The following is a 19963-nucleotide window of genomic DNA, read 5'->3' as shown; positions in this document are numbered from 1 at the left end:
CATTGGCGGCCTGAAGGGCGTCCGTTCGCTCCGCCTTGGCCCGCCCTGCCGGAGCTCGTTTGGACATCTCTTACTCGAGTCTCGCCCGGTCGTCAGTCAGAGATCACAACATTTGTACCTGGAGAGCACAAACGCAGCGCTGTTTTCCACTGGCTTCGAACTCAACTTCAATCGGTACCGTAACTTACAACATCATAAACATAGAACTAGCTTGACTTATTCATTGAATAAATGCATTTGGTTCTTCAAAACTGCATCACGCAACATAGCGTGACCGAGACGGCCGTTATCCACCTGCGTGAAGTTATTTGGTGAAATGAATGAGATGTTTAAGACACCATCGTTCTGTCTCTATGTAGATGAAGGTAAATAATCGATTGCTGAAGGTCCAAAGGTGTTGTGATAAACAAATAAACATATTAGTGATTAGTGACATATTTGTGATAAACATATTAGGCAGGATAATCACATATGTTAACGTGACTGCCCACACTGTATTTATTTATGGTTATTTGTTAAATCGAGTACTGTTAGACATGAAATAGGAAGTGTTTAACATAAATGGAAGACGAAAGGGGTACTCACCATTGTAGCTCCTGCTGGTCAATGATACGAGCCTCTTCTTGCAGTGGAAAACATACAGCCAACAAACACCGTGGAACCTAAAGGAATGAAATTAAACATTAACATTTAGCCTCAACCAACATTCACAGATACAACGCAACGCAAACTACACAAACGTAAATCTTTTTAAACACAATGAGTTGTACTTACCGTGTACGCTCTAGACGGTCCACTTGCAAGCGGAAAATAAAGATATTTCTGTTGATAATCGTCGTGTTTGTATCCGGTGTCTCGCTCAAGGCCATTGCGCCCACAGATTTGAATTTTGGCGAGAGTTCAGCCTATTGACGTCATTTCCGCGGTGTAATACCCGCATATCTGAAACGGCAAAGTTAAGAGTAGAGTTAAATAAAGTTTTTAGTCAACGCAATAATTTACAACCGTTGACCAGTCGAAATAATCGTCGAAATTTGGCGTCTGTGGCTGGAAGCAGACGCCGAGTTCGACATTCCTCCCAAACGCCACACTCCCTTGCTTTTCAGGGCTAAAAAAAACCAGTTGTAATTACCTTGTACGCTCTAGACGGTCAAGTTGCAAGCTGAAAACAAAAATATTTGCCTTGTTAGTCATCGTGTTACTAACAGCTGTGTCTTGTTTGCCAGAACTGCCGCTTTCCTACTTCCTGTTGCAAGCCACGCCCACGGATTATAATTTTGCCGTGAGTTCCGCCTATTGACGTCATGTCCGCGTCACATGACTGCGACGTAATATTATCTAAAACTGTTTGTGCGGTATTGTGTTGTTCTGTGCGGTATTGTGTTATTCTGTGCGGCGTCGTGTTGTTCTGTGCGGCGTCGTGTTGTTCAGTGCGACGTCGTGTTGTTCAGTGCGGCATGGTGTTGTTCAGTGCGGCATGGTGTTGTTCAGTGCGGCATGGTGTTGTTCAGTGCGGCATAATGTTGTTCAGTGCGGCATAATGTTGTTCAGTGCGGCATGGTGTTGTTCAGTGCGGCATGGTGTTGTTCAGTGCGGCATGGTGTTGTTCAGTGCGGAATAATGTTGTTCAGTGCGCCATAATGTTGTTCAGTGCGGCATGGTGTTGTTCAGTGCGGGATGGTGTTGTTCAGTGCAGGATGGTGTTGTTCAGTGCGGCATGGTGTTGTTCAATGCGGCATGGTGTTGTTCAGTGCGGGATGGTGTTGTTCAGTGCGGCATGGTGTTGTTCAGTGCGGCATAATGTTGTTCAGTGCGGCATGGTGTTGTTCAGTGCGGCATGGTGTTGTTCAGTGCGGCATGGTGTTGTTCAGTGCGGCATGGTGTTGTTCAGTGCGGAATGGTGTTGTTCAGTGCGGCATGGTGTTGTTCAGTCCGGGATGGTGTTGTTCAATGCGGGATCGTGTTGTTCAGTGCGGGGTGGTGTTGTTCAGTGCGGGATGGTGTTGTTCAGTGCGGCATGGTGTTGTTCAATGCGGCATGGTGTTGTTCAGTGCGGGATGGTGTTGTTCATTGCGGCATGGTGTTGTTCAGTGCGGCATGGTGTTGTTCAGTGCGGCATGGTGTTGTTCAGTGCGGCATGGTGTTGTTCAGTGCGGCATAATGTTGTTCAGTGCGGCATGGTGTTGTTCAGTGTGGAAAGGTGTTGTTCAGTGCAGGATGGTGTTGTTCAGTGCGGCATGGTGTTGTTCAATGCAGGATCGTGTTGTTCAGTGCAGCATAATGTTGTTCAGTGCAGCATGGTGTTGTTCAGTGCGGCATGGTGTTGTTCAGTGCAGGATGGTGTTGTTCAGTGCAGGATGGTGTTGTTCAATGCGGCATGGTGTTGTTCAGTGCGGGATGGTGTTGTTCAGTGCAGGATGGTGTTGTTCAATGCGGCATGGTGTTGTTCAGTGCGGGATGGTGTTGTTCAGTGCAGGATGGTGTTGTTCAGTGCGGCATGGTGTTGTTCAGTGCGGAATGGTGTTGTTCAGTGCGGCATGGTGTTGTTCAGTGCGGCATGGTGTTGTTCAGTGCAGGATGGTGTTGTTCAATGCGGGATGGTGTTGTTCAGTGCGGGATGGTGTTGTTCAGTGCAGGATGGTGTTGTTCAGTGCGGCATGGTGTTGTTCAATGCGGCATGGTGTTGTTCAGTGCAGGATGGTGTTGTTCAGTGCGGCATGGTGTTGTTCAATGCGGCATGGTGTTGTTCAGTGCAGCGTAATGTTGTTCAGTGCGGCATGGTGTTGTTCAGTGCGGAATGGTGTTGTTCAGTGCGGCATGGTGTTGTTCAGTGCAGGATGGTGTTGTTCAGTGCGGCATGGTGTTGCTCAGTGCGGCATGGTGTTGTTCAGTGCGGGATGGTGTTGTTCATTGTCGCATGGTGTTGTTCAGTGCGGCATGGTGTTGTTCAGTGCGGCATGGTGTTGTTCAGTGCGGCATAATGTTGTTCAGTGCGCCATAATGTTGTTCAGTGCGGCATGGTGTTGTTCAGTGCGGGATGGTGTTGTTCAGTGCAGGATGGTGTTGTTCAGTGCGGCATGGTGTTGTTCAGTGCGGCATGGTGTTGTTCAGTGCGGCATAATGTTGTTCAGTGCGGCATAATGTTGTTCAGTGCGGGATGGTGTTGTTCATTGCGGCATGGTGTTGTTCAGTGCGGCATGGTGTTGTTCAGTGCGGCATGGTGTTGTTCAGTGCGGCATGGTGTTGTTCAGTGCAGGATGGTGTTGTTCAGTGCGGCATGGTGTTGTTCAGTGCGGCATGGTGTTGTTCATTTCGGCATAATGTTGTTCAGTGCGGCATAATGTTGTTTAGTGCGGCATGGTGTTGTTCAGTGCGGGATGGTGTTGTTCAGTGCGTTATAATGTTGTTCAGTGCGGCATGGTGTTGTTCAGTGCGGCATGGTGTTGTTCAGTGCGGCATGGTGTTGTTCAGTGCGGCATAATGTTGTTCAGTGCGGCATAATGTTGTTCAGTGCGGCATGGTGTTGTTCAGTGCGGGATGGTGTTGTTCAGTGCGGGATGGTGTTGTTCGGTGCGGCATGGTGTTCAATGCGGAATGGTGTTGTTCAGTGCAGGATGGTGTTGTTCAGTGCGGCATGGTGTTGTTCAGTGCGGCATAATGTTGTTCAGTGCGGCATGGTGTTGTTCAGTGCGGCATGGTGTTGTTCAGTGCGGCATGGTGTTGTTCAGTGCGGCATAATGTTGTTCAGTGCGGCATGGTGTTGTTCAGTGCGGCATGGTGTTGTTCAGCGCGGCATAATGTTCAGTGCGGCATAATGTTGTTCAGTGCGGCATGGTGTTGTTCAGTGCGGGATGGTGTTGTTCAGTGCGGCATGGTGTTGTTCAGTGCGGCATGGTGTTCAGTGCGGGATGGTGTCTTTCAGTGCGGCATGGTGTCGTTCAGTGCGGCATGGTGTCTTTCAGTGCGGCATGGTGTCGTTCAGTGAGGCATGGTGTTGTTCAGTGCGGCATGGTGTTGTTTAGTGCGGCATGGTGTTGTTCAGTGCGGGATGGTGTTGTTCAGTGTGGCATGGTGTTCAGTGCGGCATGGTGTTGTTTAGTGCGGTATCGTGTTGTTCAGTGCGGTATCGTGTTTCTCAGTGCGGTATCGTGTTGTTCAGTGCAGTATCGTTGTGTTGTTCGTATTGTGTTTAACACTTAGCCTCTAACACTTAGCCTCTAACACTTAGCCTCTAGCATCTAGAAGGTAAATAAATAGGAAGGAAGGACTCACCGGTGACGTCTTCGCCCACGTCCAAGCGTTGTACTTTGTATTTTCATCCTTCTGACAGTGGAAAACATAGCCAACAAACACCGTGGAACCTAAACGAATGAAAGAAAACTATCATTTGGCCACAACCAACATTCACAGATACAACACAATGTGACGTGCGGGGTTGAGGTTAAAGGTTGAGTGAAGGGCCCTCGTTTTAAACTACTTTTTTGAAAAGGATTGGGAACAAGTAAGACGTATTTAATTTATTTAATGGGAAGTAGTAAGAGCTATTGAATTTAATCTATGTATTATATTCTATTGTATTGTATTCTGTTGTATTCTTTTGGATTGTATTCACACTAACCCCACTAAAACTTCAGCCCACAAAAACTCGCCTCTGGCGCCTAGCCTCTGGCACTTAGCCTCTAACACTTAGCCTTTAACACTTAGCCTTTAACACTTAGCCTTTAACACTTAGCCTAGAAGGTGAATAAATAGGGTTAAAGGTTGAGTGAAGGGACCTCGTTTTAAACTACTTTTTTGTAAAGGAGTGGGAACAAGTAAGACGTATTTAATTTATTTAATGGGAAGTAGTAAGACTTATTAAATTTATTTAATCTACTTTTCTTCCCAGGCAAAATTTGATGTGCTGCAATTCCAAATTTCCAAAGTGAATGAAGGAATGAAGTCCTTTAAATTATGATTTTGTATAAATACTAGGCATTAACACAAAATCGACGGCACAAAATGGGCAGACTTTACTTGTTTGAAAAGGACTGGTTACAAGACAGACTTTTTTAATTTATTTAATGGGAAGAAGACTTATTTAGTTTAATTGATCTATTTTTGTTCCCTGGCAAAATTCGATTTGCTGCAATTCCAAATTTCCAAAGTGAATGAAGGAAAGAAGTCGTTTAAATTATGATTTTGTTTAAATACTAGGCATAGACACAAAATCTACGGCACAAAATGGGCAGACTTTACTTGTTTGAAGAGGACTGGTTACAAGACAGACTTTTCTGATTTATTTAATGGGAAGAAGACTTATTTAGTTTATTTAATCTATTTTTGTTCCCTGGCAAAATTGGATTTGCTGAAATTGTATTTTGCCAAATCTTGCCTTGAGACCTGATAGGAAGTATTAAACGCTTAGTTAAATCAATACAAGTTGGTAATAAGAGCGAGTAATGTTGGTTGAACCGATGAATGAAGGTTGAAAGCAATTTAAATTATGACTTTGTATAAATACTAGATATTAACAGAACATCTACTGCGCGAAATGGGCAGAGTTTACTTGTTTGAGAAGGAGTGGCTTATTCAAAACTAAGATTTATTTAATCTGTTTGTTCCCAGGCAAAATTGGATGTGATGCAATTCCAAATTTCACCACATGATGGTGCCCAATTTTGACTTCATAGGACATATTAAACACTTAGCTTGTTATTATGTTCAAGGTAATCAGATTTGTTTATTATTCTAATGGCCTCTTCAAAACTATTCTGGATTACTACTTTGGATCTATTCTACATTACTTGGCAACAACATACTCTGTAACAGATTAGGCAGTATAATCATATCTGTTAACTTGAGAGTGCCCACACTCAATCTACTTATCGTGATGTGTTAAATCAATTACTGTTAGACATTATTTGTCTGATAATCTACCAAATCTTTGAATTGAAGAATTTGTGATTTAATTAATAGCTTGTTGTTATGTTAAGGGTAATCAGACTTGTATATAATTCTAATGGCCTTCTTTTGAAAACTATTCTGAATTACAACTTTGGATCTTATATTACTTTGCAACAATCTACTCCGTGACAGATTAGGCAGTATAATCACATATGTTAACTTCAGTGCCCACACTGTATTTATTTATGGTTATTTGTTAAATCAAGTATTGTTAGACATGAAATAGGAAGTGTTTAACATAAATGTTATGGCTACTCACCATTGTAGCTCGCTCCTGGTCAATGATACGAGCCTCTTCTTGCAGTGGAAAACTTGCAGCCAACAAACACCGTGGAACCTAAAGGAATGAAATTAAACAGTAACATTTCGCCTCGACCAATTTTCACACGTACAACGCAACGCGGCTACACTTCTGCTATTACAAACGTAAATCTCCTTAAACACAATGAGTGTTACTTACCGTGTACGCTCTAGACGGTCCAGTTGCAAGCAGAAAATAAAGATATTTCTGTTGATAATCGTCGCTGCTCAGTGGCTCACGGCCATCGCGCCAACAGATTTGAATTTTGGCGGAGGTTCGGGCAATTACGTCATATCCACGGCACATGACTGCGACGTAATACCCGCTTATCTGAAACGGCAGTTAAAAGTAGAGTTACATCAAGTTTTCTTGGAACCTAAACGAATGAAAGAAAACTATCATTTGGCCACAACCAACATTCACAGATACAACACAACGTGCGGGGTTGGGGTTAAAGATTGAGTGAAGGGCCCTCGTTTTAAACTACTGTTTTGAAAAGGAGTGGGAACAAGTAAGACGTATTTAATTTATTTAATGGGAAGTAGTAAGACTTATTAAATTTATTTAATCTACTTTTCTTCCCAGGCAAAATTTGATGTGCTGCAATTCCAAATTTCCAAAGTGAATGAAGGAATGAAGTCCTTTAAATTATGATTTTGTATAAATACTAGGCATTAACACAAAATCGACGGCACAAAATGGGCAGACTTTACTTGTTTGAAAAGGACTGGTTACAAGACAGACTTTTTTAATTTATTTAATGGGAAGAAGACTTATTTAGTTTAATTGATCTATTTTTGTTCCCTGCCAAAATTCGATTTGCTGCAATTCCAAATTTCCAAAGTGAATGAAGGAAAGAAGTCGTTTAAATTATGATTTTGTTTAAATACTAGGCATAGACACAAAATCTACGGCACAAAATGGGCAGACTTTACTTGTTTGAAGAGGACTGGTTACAAGACAGACTTTTCTGATTTATTTAATGGGAAGAGGACTTATTTAGTTTATTTAATCTATTTTTGTTCCCTGGCAAAATTGGATTTGCTGAAATTGTATTTTGCCAAATCTCGATTTGAGACCTGATAGGAAGTATTAAACGCTTAGTTAAATCAATACAAGTTGGTAATAAGAGCGAGTAATGTTGGTTGAACCGATGAATGAAGGTTGAAAGCAATTTAAATTATGACTTTGTATAAATACTAGATATTAACAGAACATCTACTGCGCAAAATGGGCAGAGTTTACTTGTTTGAGAAGGAGTGGCTTATTCAAAACTAAGATTTATGTAATCTGTTTGTTCCCAGGCAAAATTGGATGTGATGCAATTCCAAATTTCACCACATGATGGTGCCCAATTTTGACTTCATAGGACATATTAAACACTTAGCTTGTTATTATGTTCAAGGTAATCAGATTTGTTTATCATTCTAATGGCCTCTTCAAAACTATTCTGGATTACTACTTTGGATCTATTCTACATTACTTGGCAACAACATACTCTGTAACAGATTAGGCAGTATAATCACATATGTTAACTTGAGAGTGCCCACACTCAATCTACTTATCGTGATGTGTTAAATCAATTACTGTTAGACATTATTTGTCTGATAATCTACCAAATCTTTGAATTGAAGAATTTGTGATTTAATTAATAGCTTGTTCAGGGTAATCAGACTTGTATATAATTCTAATGGCCTTCTTTTGAAAACTATTCTGAATTACAACTTTGGATCTTATATTACTTTGCAACAATCTACTCCGTGACAGATTAGGCAGTATAATCACATATGTTAACTTCAGTGCCCACACTGTATTTATTTATGGTTATTTGTTAAATCAAGTACTGTTAGACATGAAATAGGAAGTGTTTAACATAAATGTTATGGCTACTCACCATTGTAGCTCGCTCCTGGTCAATGATACGAGCCTCTTCTTGCAGTGGAAAACTTGCAGCCAACAAACACCGTGGAACCTAAAGGAATGAAATTAAACATTAACATTTCGCCTCGACCAATTTTCACACGTACAACGCAACGCGGCTACACTTCTGCTATTACAAACGTAAATCTCCTTAAACACAATGAGTGTTACTTACCGTGTACGCTCTAGACGGTCCAGTTGCAAGCAGAAAATAAAGATATTTCTGTTGATAATCGTCGCTGCTCAGTGGCTCACGGCCATCGCGCCAACAGATTTGAATTTTGGCGGAGGTTCGGGCAATTACGTCATATCCGCGGCATTTGACTGCGACGTAATACCCGCTTATCTGAAACGGCAGTTAAAAGTAGAGTTACATCAAGTTTTCTTGGAACCTAAACGAATGAAAGAAAACTATCATTTGGCCACAACCAACATTCACAGATACAACACAACGTGCGGGGTTGAGGTTAAAGATTGAGTGAAGGGCCCTCGTTTTAAACTACTGTTTTGAAAAGGAGTGGGAACAAGTAAGACGTATTTAATTTATTTAATGGGAAGTAGTAAGACTTATTAAATTTATTTAATCTACTTTTCTTCCCAGGCAAAATTTGATGTGCTGCAATTCCAAATTTCCAAAGTGAATGAAGGAATGAAGTCCTTTAAATTATGATTTTGTATAAATACTAGGCATTAACACAAAATCGACGGCACAAAATGGGCAGACTTTACTTGTTTGAAAAGGACTGGTTACAAGACAGACTTTTTTAATTTATTTAATGGGAAGAAGACTTATTTAGTTTAATTGATCTATTTTTGTTCCCTGCCAAAATTCGATTTGCTGCAATTCCAAATTTCCAAAGTGAATGAAGGAAAGAAGTCGTTTAAATTATGATTTTGTTTAAATACTAGGCATAGACACAAAATCTACGGCACAAAATGGGCAGACTTTACTTGTTTGAAGAGGACTGGTTACAAGACAGACTTTTCTGATTTATTTAATGGGAAGAGGACTTATTTAGTTTATTTAATCTATTTTTGTTCCCTGGCAAAATTGGATTTGCTGAAATTGTATTTTGCCAAATCTCGATTTGAGACCTGATAGGAAGTATTAAACGCTTAGTTAAATCAATACAAGTTGGTAATAAGAGCGAGTAATGTTGGTTGAACCGATGAATGAAGGTTGAAAGCAATTTAAATTATGACTTTGTATAAATACTAGATATTAACAGAACATCTACTGCGCAAAATGGGCAGAGTTTACTTGTTTGAGAAGGAGTGGCTTATTCAAAACTAAGATTTATGTAATCTGTTTGTTCCCAGGCAAAATTGGATGTGATGCAATTCCAAATTTCACCACATGATGGTGCCCAATTTTGACTTCATAGGACATATTAAACACTTAGCTTGTTATTATGTTCAAGGTAATCAGATTTGTTTATCATTCTAATGGCCTCTTCAAAACTATTCTGGATTACTACTTTGGATCTATTCTACATTACTTGGCAACAACATACTCTGTAACAGATTAGGCAGTATAATCACATATGTTAACTTGAGAGTGCCCACACTCAATCTACTTATCGTGATGTGTTAAATCAATTACTGTTAGACATTATTTGTCTGATAATCTACCAAATCTTTGAATTGAAGAATTTGTGATTTAATTAATAGCTTGTTCAGGGTAATCAGACTTGTATATAATTCTAATGGCCTTCTTTTGAAAACTATTCTGAATTACAACTTTGGATCTTATATTACTTTGCAACAATCTACTCGGTGACAGATTAGGCAGTATAATCACATATGTTAACTTCAGTGCCCACACTGTATTTATTTATGGTTATTTGTTAAATCAAGTACTGTTAGACATGAAATAGGAAGTGTTTAACATAAATGTTATGGCTACTCACCATTGTAGCTCGCTCCTGGTCAATGATATGAGCCTCTTCTTGCAGTGGAAAACTTGCAGCCAACGAACACCGTGGAACCTAAAGGAATGAAATTAAACATTAACATTTCGCCCGGACCAACATTCACACGTACAACGCAACGCGGCTACACTTCTGCTATTACAAACGTAAATCTCCTTAAACACAACGAGTGTTACTTACCGTGTACGCTCTAGGCAAAATTGGATGTGATGCAATTCCAAATCTATCTGAAACGGCAGTTAAAAGTAGAGTTACATCAAGTTTTCTTTTTTAATCAACACAATCATTTACAACCGTTGACCAGAAAGAATCGTCGAAATTCGACGTCCCCCACAAACGCCACGCTCACTCGCTTTTCAGGGCAACAAAAGTACTTCTTTTTAAAAACGATGAGTTGTACTTACCGTGTACGCTCTGGACGGTCCAGTTGCAAGCAGAAAATAAAAATATTTCTCTTGTTAGTCGTATGTTACCATCCGCTGTGTCTTTGTCAACATCGCCGCCATTTTCCTACTTCCTGCTGCGAGCCACGCCCACGGATTTAAATTTGGGCGGAAGCTCTTTCCATTGGCGTCGTTTTCGCGTATAGCAAATCCGATTGGTTGGGAAGGGGGCACGGTTATGCAGCCGAGGAGTCCTGTGATCGGTGGGATGTAAAGTAGGCGTCGACGTCACGTCCGCGTCACGTGACCACGACGTGGCAGACGTCAAATAGCAACCGCTGTTTTGTTTAGTAGACTTACAGTTGTTATGCATTGACATAATGGCGCACACACCAAATAGATTTAAATAAATTAAATAATTCTTCTGCCCACTCTCTTTTAAACAAGTTAACTCTCCCCGCGGATTTGAATTCCGGCGAAAGTTACGCCCATCGACGTCACGTATGTCACGTGACCACGACGTGGCAGATGTCATATAGCAACCGCTGTTTTGTTTAGTAGATTTACAGTTGTTATGCATTGGCATAATGGTGTGCACTCAAAATAGATTTAAATAAATTAAATATTTCTTCTGCCTACTCCCTTTTAAACAAGTTAACTCTGCCCACGTCCATTGACGTCTTGTCTGCGTCACGTGACCACGACGTAGCGACGTCATATAGTAACCGCTGTTTTGACCAGTAGACTTAGTTATTATGCGTTGACATAATGGCGCACTGGTTAGCATGGCCACCTCTTAAGCATGATGATGCGGGTTCGACGCCTGATCAATGTTAGCATGGAGTGAGCTGAAGTGCATGGCGCTGAAGATTTGAATCTTTGAAATGCGCTGAGGTCTGACATATCAGGCAGAATGGTTTGCCATCACGTTCAACAAAAAATAGAAACTTTCCCACTCTGATTAAAACGTCCTGTGTTCATCTACGTATTTTCGTTTTGCTGTGCATCTTTTCCCTGCCATTTCGAGAGCCCAATTGACACTCATAGTTTAAAGAAATGTGTTTGCCCATCCTACTTTGTGGAATTTCACCACATGCGCTTTTGACCAAAATACCAAATTGAACTCAAGTGAAGCCAACACGCACAACCCCCCCCCCCCCACACACACACACACACACACACACACAAATGTTGATATGAACATAAAAGAGCCGCATGCGGTTCGGGAGTTGCGGCTTGGCCAAACCTGTACTATACAACTTTATTTGTATAAAATTTTCACAACAGCTGTCACACAAACAAAGCGGGAAAAACCGAAGACGTGCGTGTTCCGCCCACGCTGGATTTATTTGCACCTTTGAAAAGACACCGTATTGCCGCAGATGTGGCAAAGAGTACTTTTGGGCATCTGAGACGGAAGGATGTCCAAAGCATCACGTCACCTGCTCTGGTAGGCATGGTGGTGGGACGTTGAGGTCAACCGCTTTGGGGTTGGCTGACTCTTTGATCGCAGGATGCCACACACTTGAAGACAGAAGCAGAAAAGCAGAGCTAAATGCAAAATGTACTCACCGGTGACTCCAATTTTTTTCCCCCCTGAAGAAACAGCTGGACGGGTGGCCCCGGCTGGCCAGTGGGACTCTTGTTATTCTGACCCTTTTTAGTGCGCGTTTGGGGCAACAACCGTTTTTTGTGGCGCTCTCTTCTGGTTCAAAAGTGCCCTGCATGTGAATTTGCTTTTCCTGCCTTCTGATTGGATGAGCGCCGGTGTGACGCGGTGCCTCTGTCACCGTGGCGGGGGGTATACGTTGGCATCGGAGCGTCTGCCAACGTCTGAGACCGGCTGGCAGTGTATCGGAGGTGTCGAGTGCGGTGCCGCTGGAGCTCACTCACCAGCTGGTGTTAGGGCCACAGAATGAAGGCCAAGGAGAAGAATAGAAAGAGAAACAGAAACTTCTCCTCCAATTGTTTGATTTGTCTCTTCTGAGCTTCGATGAATTCTTTCAGCTCTTTGTTCCTCTAGGACGGACAAATGGAAAGTGGCATTCAAAAGCCAGTAAGCGTGCAAGTAAGTGCCGGGCTGGCTTTGGGCCCTTACCTGTTGCGCGCTGTGCAGCAGATCCATTCTCTCTTGGAGGATGCAAGCGTCGCGCTCCCTCAACTCGCACATCAGGGCTCGCTTCCATTGGTCCACGGCGCTCCTAAGCTCTTCTCTCTGATCCGCCGTCAGCACGTCATTCACGCCAGCGTGGCTGGCTTTTTCGCCGTCCGTGGCGGGGCAGTCCCGCTGCGGTAGCGCCTCGTACAACATGGCCTCCAGCTCCAGGATCCTCTGGGCCGCAATCCTCGTCCATCAGTGGTCCGGCGGGAGATTTGAGGGCGGCTTACCTTATGAGCCTGGTCCATGGAACACTTCCTGAAGTCCAACTCTTCATCCAGGTAGCCCTTCTGCTTGCAGAACATATCCTAGCACAGCTCAAGGTCAGAATTGTTGGGGCACATTGCCGGAGTTCCCCTTGGCTGATGTCGCGTGTCTGTCTACCTTCTCACTTTCAATGTCCAACATCTTCTGTTGAAGTGCTGACTTGGTCACTTTGATGTATTCTAACCACTGAGGAAAGGCTGCTGTCACATAAGCAGAATGCGAGAGCGTGCGTGGACGTGCGCGTTACCTTCTCGGCTAGGGTGAGAAGGGTCCTGGCGTGAATCACGACCACCTGCTCCTCGTTGGTGAGATTCTGCAAGAGCCCAAAGGCACAGCGTCAACAAGCTTCTTTCAGCGCAAAGCCTTCCAAAAGTCACATTTGAGCCGCCGAGTCTCGTGGAGTGCGAACATAAGGAGTTCGACATACACTTACGGCGTTATAGCCCAGGATGTCCAGCTTCTTCATCAGATCACTGATGACGATGTCCGGGGGAAAGGCGCAAGGAGCAATGTAAGGTGTTCTGGGACCTCGGGTTAAGGTTAGGGTTGCGAGGGACGCCTTACGTACGCTCACGCCCTCGGCCTCGCAGTAGATCTGCAAAGGGCTGAGGCCGTCTGGGAAACGGACTTGCAGAAACTTCAAGACGGGGGAGCGCCACTCCCTCTCCTGAAAGGCAGAGGCATGCATCCGTCCGTCCGTCCGTCCGTCCGTCCGTCACATCTCTGGCCTCAACACGCTTGTGCGAGTCTTCCCACCTCCAGCTCCAGGATGCGGAACTCAAGCAGTTCGTTTTGGTCTCGGATATCCTGGATGTGCTCTTTCAGACGCGCTTCTTCCGCCTCCATCCGCCTGACCTGAAAAGACAGTCAGACCTCATCTGCGGGGCTTCCCGACAGGTGTGACGCCAAGCGACTCCGCCCAGCGCCTTTCTTTCCGTCACCTTTTCGGCCAACTGCTGATTGCTCTGACGCAGCAGCTGCTTCTCCTCCACCCACTTGACATTCTAGAAGAGACAAACGCGTGGACAGCTTTGGAATGTTGTGTCATTTTCATCCACAAATTCTTTGGTTGACTGGAAAATGACATTTGCTTTTCTCCGCATTTTCCCAGCCACGTTCGGGGGGGGGGGGGGGGGGGGGTTGGTCCAGTAATGCCAGACGGATGAGTGACTGAAGAATGTAGCTATTTTGTCTGAGAAAAAGGTGTGCTCATTGATGAGCTTACCTGTCCTTGTTGCTTCAGCGCTGACTCCAGATCTGCTACTCTGCTTTGATAGTGACCCATTTCTACCATCAGCTTTTCTCTGGTCTGAAAGGAGGAGGAGGGAGGCTCCTCCTCCTCCTTTCAGACCAGAGAACACCCGAGGCTGGGTGAGAACGGGGAGGCTGCGACCCGGCCGGGGGTTGCGGGAAGGGGCGCCACCTTGATCTCCTTCTCGGCGTCGTAGTCCCCTTTCGCTGGTCTGGGCTAGCAGAGCGTAGGCTCGTTGCAGCGCTTGATATTCTTGCGTCAGCTGGCGGTAGCGAAGCTCCGCCTCTTCATGCACACACCAATGCAACACAGCACTAGTACCAGAATCAGTCAGACCGGCGACAAAGCACCCGCGACGCAAAGACGAGTCCGATTCCAGGCTGAAGAGGAATGTTTGGTGCCAATACGCTGGCAGAAATGGCGGGCTACCTCTTCGGGTTCCGTGTCGGGGGTTCTGTCGGTGTGAAAAGACAAGGACGATCCGTCCGAGTCCACCAACACGTCTTCGTCGTAGCCGTAAAATGTTTCGATGACCTGCGGGCGCGGAAGCAAACATCTCTCTGAACAAACTGAAGCGACACCTCACGATGAATCGACGAGAGGAACGATAGCGAGAAAAAGGCCATTTCATCTTGCGCAACACCAAGCAGCCGCAAACAAACAGACTCACCTTGCAGGACCTCACGCTTTGTTCCTCCTCAGAGATTCTCGACGTCGGTATCGTAGCAGCAAATCTCTCTCCTGTCGACACAAATAATCCGCCTTTGAGATTCTTTGGATGCAAAGGGAACGAACGGCTCCGGCGCAGAAACAAACGCGACTCACAATGACATTTCTGACATGAGCTCCTGTCTCCAGAGCCTGAAAAACACGTCACCGGCGATGATTGGAGGGACGCTCGTCTTTTCCAAAAGTGACAACTACAGGGTGTGTCAGGGTTTTCCAGATTATCTTTATCGTATCATTGTGTTGCTTTGACTTTGACTGCGACCTGTAATAAATAATATTATTTATCCCTTATTTATCCCTATCGCTTATCCCTTCCTACACAAAGTCGTAAAACACCCCTTGCTATGTTTTGACTAGAGGTCAAGGGCTTCCTCTATTCAATCCACTCTTACACCCACCCTGTTTCTCTTAATTAAAATGCTCGTGCAGGAGCCGAGAGTCAGACTTCATTCGTACAACGGATGGACTCTCCACCTGCAGGTGTCCAAAAGAACTTACTTGTCTCCCGTGTGGTTCTTGCAAAATAAGTTGGAGCGAGCGCAACTCTAACAGGGTGCATTTTGCCACTAGCTGCCTACGGACAATGACATCGCGCTCGCGGCTCATGGTTGACGGGCTGAGCAGCCGGGCAAGTCCGTCGTTTTCAGCGCACAGCGAGTGGCAAAGGCGCTGACAAAACGGGAGCTTTGAGCTGCTGAAAACGGCAAAACAAGTCTAAAGCGTGTTCAAACGCGTGCGCACAATGCTCCTGCTTGAAAGGTCGGAATTTAAGGGGCCAATTTTTTGGATGGCGGCCGCCGGCCAAGCTTTGGACGGAAAAGGTTTCCTGGCGACAGCGAGCGAGCGCGGCGCTGCCGTACGTGCACCGAGTCGCCTGCCTGAAGACCTTGGACAAGTCGTCGATGATGTGCCGCTGCTCCACAACTTGAAGGAACTCCATTTCACCGTCCTGCTGGCCGCAACCGCGGTCCAGGTCATTGAGCGAACTAGGCCTTCTCTGTGGAACACAAATGCAGTGGACTCTGTTGGCACGCCGCCGTTGTCCGCGTCGACTTACCAAGCTTGCCATCTCCTCGTTCTCCTGGGTGACAAAGCGCACTTTGTTTTCAAGGCGACACAGCACCAGCGAGAGTTCTTCATTCTTCCTGCTCAGGCGTTTGTTTTTGTACAGGAGTGGCAGAAACTGGCTTTCTGTTTCTCTCAGTCGCTTTAGCTGCAAGCATGAAGTGCGGGATGTGAAAGACGCACAACACGCGGGCCAGAACGTATCCATTCCTTTTGCATCGGTTTGAACGGAATCGTGGCTTTGGCTCCCAATAAAAGACATCTACCAGGCAACCGACTCGCCGCGCCGCTCAACTAATAAGCAAGCGCAATGGGTGCCTCGCTGGATGGCGCGCATCAAACGTAGCGCAAACCTTCAAGCGTGCCGTCAATAAATTACCAGTTCATTGCGCTCTTCAGAAAGCAGGGCGTTTCGATCCTCCAGTTTCCTGATGACTGCGCTGAGCTCAGCGATTTTCAGATGAAACCGTCGCGTGTCCCGATCCTCCTGAGACTGAAAACGCCCCGCAACACACACACACAAGCACTCGTTCAAAGTTCAAAACTGTTTTTGTGCTACCTTCCTCCAGCAACGAACTAAGTCATGCGTACTGCAAGTGTGTGATGAGGTGGCTTACGCAATGAAGAGGATTGCTAGTAGCGGCGTTGACCCCACTTCCAGGGTAGTTTAGGCCCGCCCTTTGGGAATCCCTCAGGGCAGCGATCTGCTGCTCGGCAGCCTGAGTCTGCAGCTGAAGGCGGTGGACGTGGCCGGCCCCAGGGCTTCATCCAAAACACTAACCGCTCTGTCTTTCAGCTTGATCTCATCCGTCTGGATGTACAAACGGGGAGCGCTCAGGCAGGCGGGCAAACTCATTTGCCAGAATTGTGACAAAAACAAAGAGAGCAACCGGCCAATTTTTTTCTGGAATCGACTAGAACACCTTTGCTGTGACAAAAGCGAAGCGAGCAACCGGACATTTTCTTCTTGTGAAATAGAATAGAATAGAATGCCTTAGGTGTCATTGCACTGCAGGTATACAACGAAATTGGGAACATAGCCACGCACCGCGCATCTGATCAGTCCTACCAGTCGGCGGATCTCCCTCTCGCAGTCTCTCTTGGTTCGGCTCAGCTCCTCCCGATGCTGGTGATGAGCCGATCGGAGCTCGGCCGCTCGGGACTGCCAGGCCTGCTGGGCCGCTGCCAGGGCTTCTTCCGCGCTCCTGGTGGAGGCGACACCGCTCGGTCTCCCGACACCGCCGCGTCTCCTCCACCTCCGCCAGCAAAGCGCCCCCCCTCCTCACCTGAGCAGACATTGCGCCACACCGGGCCGTTGAGACCGCAACGGAGCGCCGCGACGCTTACTGGGGACAAGCTACACAATACGGTAGCGGCCGCATCGAAGCCCGACGTGGCGTGCGGATAGTCAGACACGGATAGAGCGGATCACCTTGTCCATGGAGCCGTCCCTCAGGCTGAGGACCAAGGCATTCAGTCGCTGGATCTCTCCATCTTTGATTTTGATCACTCTCATCAGCTCCATTTCATGCTGCCGCAGTAATGTCTCCCTGGTAATGGCTAACTCTTTCTGCTTCTCCTCATGGAGTTTGCTTTTGAGTTCCGTCATGGCGGCGGTGGCACGGTGGTGCTCCGCCCGCAGGTCCTGACTTCTCTCTCTCTCCAGACAGCTGACCTGACATGACTTAGACTTAGACAAACTTTATTGTCATCTTGTCTGCACATGGTGCATACAAAACGAAATTCCGTTGCATACGTCTTACAACAAAGTAGTGATATTGCAGTTGAATAGAAGTAACATATCCTATGAAAATATATATATATACATATATACTATATATATATATATATATATATATATATATATTAAAAATAAGTATAAAGTGCAGCAGTGATAATTATGCAATAGTGCAAGTAGGCAAAACAGTATTCAAGAGTGTGCAGAGGAATGCTAAACCATGTATTAAACTTCTATTTAAAGGGTTTATACAAGTTCAGTAAAGTTGGTAGTGCGAGATAGTGCAAGATAGAGGTCCGTAGTGTCATAAAGTACAGTTCTGTGAATGTGTGATGCAGAGTTCAGTTTAGAGCTCAACAGTTCTAGTGTTCAACAGTCTGATGACAGCAGGGAAAAAGCTGTTGCAGAACCTGGTGGACCTGCAGCGGATGCTGCAAACCTCTTCCCAGAGGGCAGCAGGGAGAACAGTCCATGGTGGGGGTGTGATGGGTCATTGATGATGTTACGGGCACGGGACATGCAGCGCTGAGATGAAATGTCCTGAATGGAGGGAAGAGGAGCCCCTATGATCCTCTCTGCTGTCCTCACCACTCTCCTCACGTTCTTCCAATCGGAGGCGGTGCAGCCTCCACACCACACAGAGAGACAGCTTGTCAGAATGCTCTCTATGGTGCTCCTGTAGAACGTCCTCATGATGGGTGGGGGCAGGTGGGCTCTCCTCATCCTCCGCAGGAAGTACAAGCGCTTCTGTGCCCTCTTGACCAGTGCCGTAGTGTTCATAGTCCAGGTGAGGTCTTCTGTGATGTGGACCCCCAGGAATTTGGTGGTGCTGACCACCTCCACAGCTGAGCTGTTGATGATCAGTGGAGCGTGGTGAGGCTGTTTTTTCCTGAAGTCGACGATGATCTCCTTCATCTTCTCCTCATTCAGGATCAGGCTGTTTTCTCTGCACCAGCCCACCAGCTGCTCCACCTCCTCTCTGTAGTCCAGGTCGTTGTTGTCTCTGATGAGCCCCACCACCGTTGTGTCGTCTGCTGACTTCACGATGTGATTGGTGGTGAACCTGAGGACGCAGTCGTGTGTCATCAGGGTGCACAGCAGGGGGCTCAGGACGCAGCCCTGAAGGGAGCCTGTGCTGAGGGTGATGACATCAGAGGTGTTCTGTCCGACCCGGACTGACTGAGGTCTGTTGGTGAGGAAGTCTAGCAGCCAGTTGCGAAGGGGGGTGTTGAAGCCCAGGTGTTCCAATTTTCCTACCAGATGCTGTGGGATGATGGTGTTAAACGCTGAGCTGAAGTCCAGGAACAGCCTCCGCACATGGGTGTTCTTCTCCTCCAGGTGAGCCAGGCTCAGGTGAAGAACGGAGGAGATGGCGTCCTGAGTGGAGCGGTTTTGCCGGTCGGCAAACTGGAACGGGTCAAATAATAGGGGGAGTCTGGAAACGATGTGACCTTTAAGCAGCCTTTCGAAGCACTTCATCATAACCGGAGTCAGTGCAACAGGCCGGTAATCATTAAATGAGGTGATTTGAGGTTTCTTCGGCACCGGAATGATGGAGGCAGTCTTAAAGCACGCCGGCACTGTGGCTTGGCCCAGCGAGGTGTTAAAAATGTCTGTGATGACCCCAGCCAGATGACTTGCACATTCCCTGAACACACGCCCAGGAATGTTGTCGGGGCCAGGGGCCTTACAGGGGTTGACTCTCCTCAGGGTCTTCAACACATCGGCGGAGTCAAGGCAGAGTACCTCCTCTTCCTGATGGGGGACAGTTTTAACTGCTGGAGTGCCGTTTAGTGCCTCGAACCTCCCAAAGAAGTTATTTAGACCATTTAGAAAGTCAGCATCAACTACACCCACCGGGGGGGGGGAGGGTGAGTTGTAGTCTGTAATCGCCCGTATGCCTTGCCACATACTCCTGATGTTTTTGACGTCGTGGAAACGATCCTGAAATTTTCGACTGCGGTCTCGCTTCGCTATCCTGATGGCACGGTTCAAGTTGGCTCTCGCTGTCCTCAGTGTCTCCTTGTCGCCAGACTTGAAGGCAGAGTTCCGCGCTCGTAGCGTTTGACGTACCTCCTCAGTCATCCAGGGTCGTTGGTTGCCCCGGGTGATGATATTCTTAGTGGTGCTGACGTCCTCGGTGCATTTGTTGATGTAGGCTGACACAGTCATGGCACACGCATGTCTAATCTACATCGGGAAAACTGGGAGGGAGGGAGGCAGGCAGGGAGGCAGGCAGGGAGGCAGGCAGGGAGGCAGGCAGTGTCTGTCTG

The 19963-nt window shown here is 46.1% G+C and overlaps 1 protein-coding gene across 1 annotated transcript; it reads right to left on the bottom strand.

Moving 5' to 3' along the window:
- Positions 1 to 11708: 11708 nt before the first annotated feature.
- LOC148383106 (janus kinase and microtubule-interacting protein 3-like) lies at positions 11709 to 14837 on the bottom strand. Its single transcript, XM_088358560.1, has 12 exons — positions 14829 to 14837; positions 14588 to 14692; positions 14330 to 14443; positions 14132 to 14174; positions 13848 to 13910; positions 13663 to 13761; positions 13340 to 13573; positions 13154 to 13219; positions 13024 to 13092; positions 12870 to 12947; positions 12580 to 12813; positions 11709 to 12500 (listed from the first exon to the last, which is right to left on the bottom strand). The coding sequence occupies exons 6-12, from the start codon at positions 13750 to 13752 to the stop codon at positions 12384 to 12386; spliced, it is 888 nt and encodes a 295-aa protein (XP_088214686.1). The 5' UTR covers positions 13753 to 13761; positions 13848 to 13910; positions 14132 to 14174; positions 14330 to 14443; positions 14588 to 14692; positions 14829 to 14837; the 3' UTR covers positions 11709 to 12383.
- Positions 14838 to 19963: the final 5126 nt, after the last annotated feature.

Source organism: Syngnathus floridae, chromosome 17 (genome assembly GCF_059516105.1).
Source record: "Syngnathus floridae isolate MCC-2025c chromosome 17, RoL_Sflo_1.0, whole genome shotgun sequence".
Classification (NCBI taxonomy): Eukaryota; Metazoa; Chordata; class Actinopteri; order Syngnathiformes; family Syngnathidae; genus Syngnathus; species Syngnathus floridae.
The sequence above is the reverse complement of the archived record's forward strand: the minus strand, read 5'-3'. Positions and strand labels throughout refer to the sequence as shown.